The sequence below is a fragment of the Lonchura striata genome, chromosome 3, assembly GCF_050655825.1.
Source record: "Lonchura striata isolate lonStrDom1 chromosome 3, ASM5065582v1, whole genome shotgun sequence".
NCBI classification, from domain to species: Eukaryota; Metazoa; Chordata; class Aves; order Passeriformes; family Estrildidae; genus Lonchura; species Lonchura striata.
In genome coordinates this window covers 36,169,094-36,175,669 of record NC_140705.1, presented here as the reverse complement: position 1 = coordinate 36,175,669, position 6,576 = coordinate 36,169,094, and the positions used below count along the sequence as shown (strand labels likewise).

General features: G+C 51.2%; 2 protein-coding genes across 2 annotated transcripts; one reads left to right on the top strand and one right to left on the bottom strand.

The window, feature by feature from the left end:
- Window positions 1–1,562: 1,562 nt before the first annotated feature.
- Window positions 1,563–3,793, bottom strand: PNRC1 (proline rich nuclear receptor coactivator 1). Its single transcript, XM_021545633.3, has 2 exons — window positions 3,260–3,793; window positions 1,563–2,708 (listed from the first exon to the last, which is right to left on the bottom strand). The coding sequence occupies exons 1-2, from the start codon at window positions 3,638–3,640 to the stop codon at window positions 2,268–2,270; spliced, it is 822 nt and encodes a 273-aa protein (XP_021401308.1). The 5' UTR covers window positions 3,641–3,793; the 3' UTR covers window positions 1,563–2,267.
- On the top strand, window positions 3,639–5,467 carry BORCS6 (BLOC-1 related complex subunit 6). Its single transcript, XM_085576215.1, has 2 exons — window positions 3,639–3,648; window positions 3,809–5,467. Exons 1-2 carry the CDS (start codon window positions 3,639–3,641, stop codon window positions 4,816–4,818), a joined length of 1,020 nt encoding a protein of 339 aa, XP_085432341.1. The 3' UTR covers window positions 4,819–5,467.
- Window positions 5,468–6,576: the final 1,109 nt, after the last annotated feature.

Sequence of the window (6,576 nt, the reverse complement as noted above, 5' to 3'; positions counted from 1 at the left end):
AATTCTTTAACCCTAAGGGATAGGTTGGCAAATCAGGGCAGGAATAAAGAGGTATGCAACTTTGATAAATTTTATCCAAGATCAGAGCCAGCATTCACTCTGTAAGCTCCGAAGGGTAATGAGGAGGCTGATGGCGATGAGATAATAATCAGGGGGAAAAAGGACACAGCCTTCTAAACAATGCCAATTCACGTCTTTTGGAAACGCACTCTTGTCAAGCTAGTTAGCAAGATTCACGGTGACCAGATAAAATTAACCATTGCCTAAAGCTATGGGCAATCGTTAAAGCACTTTGCTTTGCACTTGGGTGACACTCGGGCAAAAGGGAAAAAAAAAAAGCACAACGGCAGATCAATACAGCATTTACCTAATATAGCAAACTCGGACTTACAGTCTCCTTGAGTCATCCTCGCCGAGATTCCAGCGACATTTTTCTTTGCCCTAATACTGTTCACTAAAAAAAAAAAAAAATCCCCCAAACAGAAAACCATGAGGGGTTTTATTCCTTTTCAGAACAGAAGATGGGGGACACTAAATTAGAGAGTATTTAGATTAAGCAGGAAACTGGGTTCTTGAAGCCACACACTGACCTCGACCACACCGATACCAGTCTCCTTTGCAAGACAGTGAACCTGTAATTCTTTGGGGTAAACCAAAAATTTTTCTTTCAACCCTTACTTAAGAACATTGATAGTTAAATAGTCTAATTTTACAATTACATAACCAACATCTACAAGCAAGCAAAAAAAATCCTTAGTTTTCAAGCTTTTGACCAAGCTCATGTCAGGGCTGTACTAATGAATCCTGCCAACTTCCCCATGTGGAATGAAGAGATGCTCTCCTAATGCTGCTTAAGCTGCACCTCTGAAGATGCTGTTCACTCTAGGGAGCCACCTCAGCTGGACACAAGCAGCCGTTTTCTTCCTACGTACTTCTCTCCTCTCCTAGGACACCAGTGTACAGAGAGCGTATATTTTTTGGTGGCTCCAAAAACTTAAAAATGCTTTCCTGTTTTATGTAAATTTCATATCCTTCTTACCATTAATCTTATTTAAACACAAGATTAGGAAAATAAGTGCAAATCTGTTACCACCTCAATATGCCTGTCAGACTAATCCACAGTCCAATTCCTTAAGAATTTCAAGTCAGGGGGATGTATTTTCCAGCACAGCTATAAGCAAGAGACAAATCTGGTGAAAAATACAAAATTCTACAAGCTCTATTCATTTTTGACCACTGCTACTTTTCAGTGTTGACTCGTTTAACAGCCACCTAGTATGAAAACATTTAAGGAGCATTACTGCATGAATTTACATGTCTAACTGCCCAACTTACTTGAACTCTGTTTTCAACAAACAAAACAATCCTAGAACGACTTGCCACAAAGGTGACTTTTTTTTTAAACATAAGGAATTATTGGTGCACTATAATCTCCTAATTTTGCCTAAGATAGTTAAAAGACAAAGTATTTCTACCAATGTACTAGAAGGCTATAAAGTGATTTCAATTCACATACTTGAATTAACAGACACACACTCAAAGAAAAACAGAGACAAGTGTAAGGGGAGGCCAAATTGTTTTATTTAATTTTTTAGTGACCAATTGGATTTTTGGCAGAAAGCTCTGCTCTTTCCTTTTTTTCCTTTTTTTTTTTGGTTGTTTTTTTTTTTTAACTTTTTTAAAGAAATCAGCAGTGCTCAAATTGGTGGGTTGGAATTTTAATCAAATTCCAGTTAATTTTAAAAACGAACAGATGAACAGGAATTCCAGATAGTTTCCAGAGCAGAGGGCAAAACTTCACATTTGTATGAAAATTCCATGTTTATACTTGATTGGGAAACAGAATGCAAAACTATTGTCAGTAGTGCACAGATAGAACATTCACATTTGATCTGGAACCTTAATCAGAAAGCTGTACTCTCCTTCCAAAATTTTCATTACCTTGTGCAAAGCAAGTCAAGTCTTCATGTGTCAAGCACACACGTAAAATTGTCCATATTTTATATACAAGACATCTACCAATCAGGCAGTGCAAAATACATCCTTTCATAACAAAACTAAAATGTACCTCTCAAAGTATGAACAAGAATATACACATAATACAAGATGTACACTATTTACACAACCATAAAAAATATAATACAAGGATTTCTTTTTTTTATGTGATTATAAGACTTGACAGTCTTTTGCAATTTTTGTTGCAACAAGGCATGTTTAAGCTTCCTGGATGGAGTTTTCTTTGCCAATTACTCAAGAGATCTTGGAAACTACGCTTGAACTTTTAGGAGAGTTTTCAAATGGACTGCCATCAACTCCCTGTTTTGGTCAGACAGTTCAGCTGTGCCACCCACCCAGTGGCTGGGAGGCTTTGGAAGGACGCTGGGAGATGGTGGGTCACTAAACTTCGCCCCAGCGTAATTTTCTTTTTGGCTCACTTCATTTAGGGTGATTGGTTTCTTGGACTTGGCATTTCTGAAGTTTTCTGTGTTTTTAAGTGGCTTTTTCTCCTGCTTCTGAACTATTTCTGGCGACACAGAATCCTGCCAAAAGTTCTCTATCTTTTTCGCCGAGGCGATCTTCGTCACTGGCGTGTTACACTTACTCTTCTGCCTGTTAATCTTTGGTTGTTCACACAGGTGTAAGCTGTGAACGGGCTGGCCGTAGGGCACGGCCGCCTTCTCCGTCTTTCCCATCTTGTTTTTTAAGAACTGCGGAGACAAAGAAGAACCAAGTCAAGCACGACCCCTCTCCTCCACGCTCCCTCACCGACCCTGACACTGCAGTGTCGGGGACCGCCTCGGCAAGGCGAGGGCCACCGAGCAGCCCTCTCCGCGCTGTTTCTCGCCTATCCCACCGCCGGGCCGGCAGCGGCGGGCTGGGGGCGCGGAGCCCCGCCGGCCGCCATGGGGCGCTGCGCCGCACGCACGTCCCGCCTCCGGCGCGCGCGGGGCGGGGCTGGCGCGCGGCCAGCGGCACGGCTAAATCCGGCTTGTTGCTGGGGCGCAGCGCCGGCCGCCCATTGGCGGGCGCCGGGCAGCCAATCGCCGCCCGCAGTTCGCCTCCCGGTCCCGCCCCGCCCCGTCCGAGCGTAACGGAAACTCTGCACCCCCCCCCCGCCCGCTCCCCCCCTCACCGCTCGCAGGGGGAACCCCGCTCGCTGTTCCCCCCCACCCCGAGGGCAAGGGAAAACCTCCGGCCGGCTCGCCGGTCACCGGGAGCGGGCTGGAGCGAGGGGAAGTAGCGCAGCCTTGTGTTTTACCTCCTTCCTGAGGGGTTTGCCGGGCGCAGGTCTCGAGGGGGCAGGCGCAGGGGGCTCCTCCGGAGGGGCGTCCTTCACCAAGTCGGTTCCCAGCGGCGTCCGCCTCCCCAGCCCGGCGCGGTGCTGCTGGTACTGCTGGTAGCGGCTGGGCAGGAGCCCCGCGGGGCCGGGCCGGATCTTTCCCTTCCTCCGCCGCACCCTCTTCAGCGCGGGGCGGGCGCTGCCCCCCGGGCCCGCCAGGCAGCAGCTGGGCTGGTTCTCGCAGTTGCTGTCCCCGCGCCGGAGGCGCTGGAGCAGGGCGGAGGGCGGCAGCCGCCGCGGGTCTTCGGTGCCCGCCGAGATCCGAGCCAGGAAGGGCGGCGGCGCCGTGGTGGTAACCATGGTAGGACGTGGGTACCCAGAGTTGTGCCGGGGAGAGGGGTCAAGCCCAAGCAGGGACGAGCGGGTCGGGTTACTGGGGTGGGCTTTGTGACGGGGCGAGGAATTGGTGGCGCAACCGGAGCCGCCGCTAGGAGAACATGGCGGGGGAGTGAGGCGAGCCACCAGCAGCTCCCCGGTGTTGTTACCCGGGCGCGTCCCGCCCATTTCCGCCGCCGCGCCAACCGCCGTGCGCGGACGGCGCCAGCGCCGCCCTTCTCCGCCCCGCCCCGCCAATCGCGGCGGAGCGGCGGCCTCCCTGCCCTCGGTGCAGCCAATCGAAAGCGACACAAACACTCGGGCCCACGCCCCAGTGGGCCCCACTTCCCCTAGGGACCGCCCAATCCGGGCAGGCACGCCCCCGGCCTCCGAGTCACGGGCTCGCGGTGCGCGGCGGGCGGGCGGCGCTCCAGCGGCCAATCGGCATCCGCACGAGCAGCCCAGGCCACGCCTCTCCGGGCCCCTCAGCCAATCGCGGGAGACGTAAACAGGCGTCGGCGCGCCCCCGGTGGGCGGTGGCAGCGGGCGGGCACGCGTCGCTCGCCATGGAGGAGCCGGGCCCGGCCGCCGCGCCGCCGGAGGGGCGGGGGCGGGACGAGCGGAGCCTGGAGGCGCTCAGCCTGGCTGGTGGCGGAGGGGCGGCCGTGGCGGGGCGGCAGCTGTCGGAGGGGCGGCGGGCGACGCTGGCGAGCGCCCTGGAACTGGAGGGGACGGTGCTGCGCGAGGGACGCCTCACCCAGTTCGTAGCCAACAACCTGGAGCGGAGGATCCGGCTAAGCGGCGCCCCGCGGGGCGAGACTCCGGCGGGGGGCGGCGGGTCCTCCATCCCCGCCATCGACCCCGGGGCGCTGCAGGACGTGGTGGCCCTGGCCGGGCAGGTGGCGGCGCAGGTGGACGATCTGCTGCGGAACGTGCACTGCGGGCTGCAGGCGCTGACGGCGCTCAGCGTCGGCTGCATCCAGACCTACCGCGACGGCGTGGAGAGCCTGGGCGAGGCGGCCGACCTCAGCATTCGCGCCATGTACGCGCTGGTGGCGCGCTGCGAGGAGCTGGACCGCGCCATGCAGCCCGTGCCCGCCCTGGCCAAGCGCATCCGTGACATGAAGGGCACGCTGGAGCGTCTGGAGGGGCTCTGCAAATAGCTGCGCCCGCCGCCGCTCCTCCCGTGCCGGCGGCGGGGCCTGGGGCTGCTGCTCTCTCGCTCCGGCCGCCCCACCGCTCACGGCGCCCGCAGCTCCCACCTGCCCATCCTCGCTCGCTGTCCCCCATGCGTGACTTGCCGGCAGCAGTGGCCAGATCGCCTGTGTTGATCTGGACGAAGGGAAATTTTTGCGACGGAAGAAGGAAAAGGTCCCGGTTGAAAATCGCGGGGTATACATGGCAGATGGTGCTTTTTAGCTTCAGCTCCATTAAAGAATTTGGATTCCACATGCCTTACGCTTTCTATTTATTGAGGGCTAAGAGAAACGAATGAGTCGTAATTAAAAGTAGCTCTCTTTTTTTAAAATAAAATTCAAAATTCTTGTGAGTATCTGCTTGATACTTACAGGCATCTGTACTTATTTGTAGTTGATTGGTGCCTGAAGAGTAATTCTCACCTATGTTTTTACAGCAAATAAACTCACTGAACACCACTGTTTCTTACAGGACACAGTTTTAAGATAAAAGTAAGTTTAATACATATAGCAAAGACAGTTTTCTGAGAAGAGTATAAAGTCCATGGAAGATAATTGAGATTCAGATAAGAACAAATCCATAAGCAAAGTTCTAAATAAAAGCTTTGAGATGAAATGTCCTTTGCCTCTATTAATGTTCACAGTTTTCACGGTGTAAACGTTTAAATGGCATCACTGTGAAATGATCCTGTTATTTTGTAGTTTGCATTTTTGTTTTTTGATTTTCTTTCCAGTTGGGAAAATGTCTAATTACATGAGGAATACGAGTACATGATGAAATTACATGGGTGTATGACTGCTTTGGAATAATTTCTTTTTATAACTTGAAACTTTTTTATACGCATCAAAGTGTGCAGAAGCGATTTTGCTGTCAGGGAGTGTTTCCTCTGAGACCTGAGAGTAGTTGAATTCTCTACTCACTAATGTTCCTATGCAAAAAGCCTCTTAGGTGATGCTCTTAGCAATCTGTTTAGGTAGCAAATGTCCTTGTAACAAGATTTCAGCAGAAAAACAACCAGTAATCTTACGTAACAGTGCTTTTGTTGACCAGCGGCTCCTAAAAGCCTTGGAATGAAGGTAGCCAGAAATACTACTCGAGTCCTGTACCTGTGGTAGAAGAGCAGACAGGTTTACGATGGGCAGAGCTGCTACCCCCATGTAATCTCGTTAAAAATACCAAGTTAGGGATGAACACTGTTATAGTCTGTGCTTCTGCATGCAGACAATACTAAATTATAACAAAATAATTCATCTTAATGCTACCCTATTTTGCATGATGCCAGTCTGTGGTGTGTTTTGAGCCCCTTGGCATGGCCATGTCTTATCCTCAGCACAGGGCTGTGTTTCATGTGTGGCCTTGTAGCCACAGCAATGGGACAAGACTGGAATTGGGCTGTGCCAAAGTAGGGCTCTCTCTGGTATTGTCTGCTGGGGAGTAGCTGTGGTTCCAGGAGGGGACCAGAGGCCTAACAGAAGTTAGGGGAAGAAAAATAACTGAACTTCTGCTGCATCCCATGGACCTAGAAGACTCTAAAGATTGCTTAATACCACAGCAGCAGCTACACATTTAATAGTTTTGTTATTCCTGGGAAAGTTTGAACTTGTCTATTATGCAGATGCAGTAGTTTTGTGAAGTGTGTTTGGTATACACCAAGAGCGAACACCAAAGGTTGATCTTGCACAATCTGTGAGTACTGTTGAAACTTACAGGAAAGACCTGCAAGT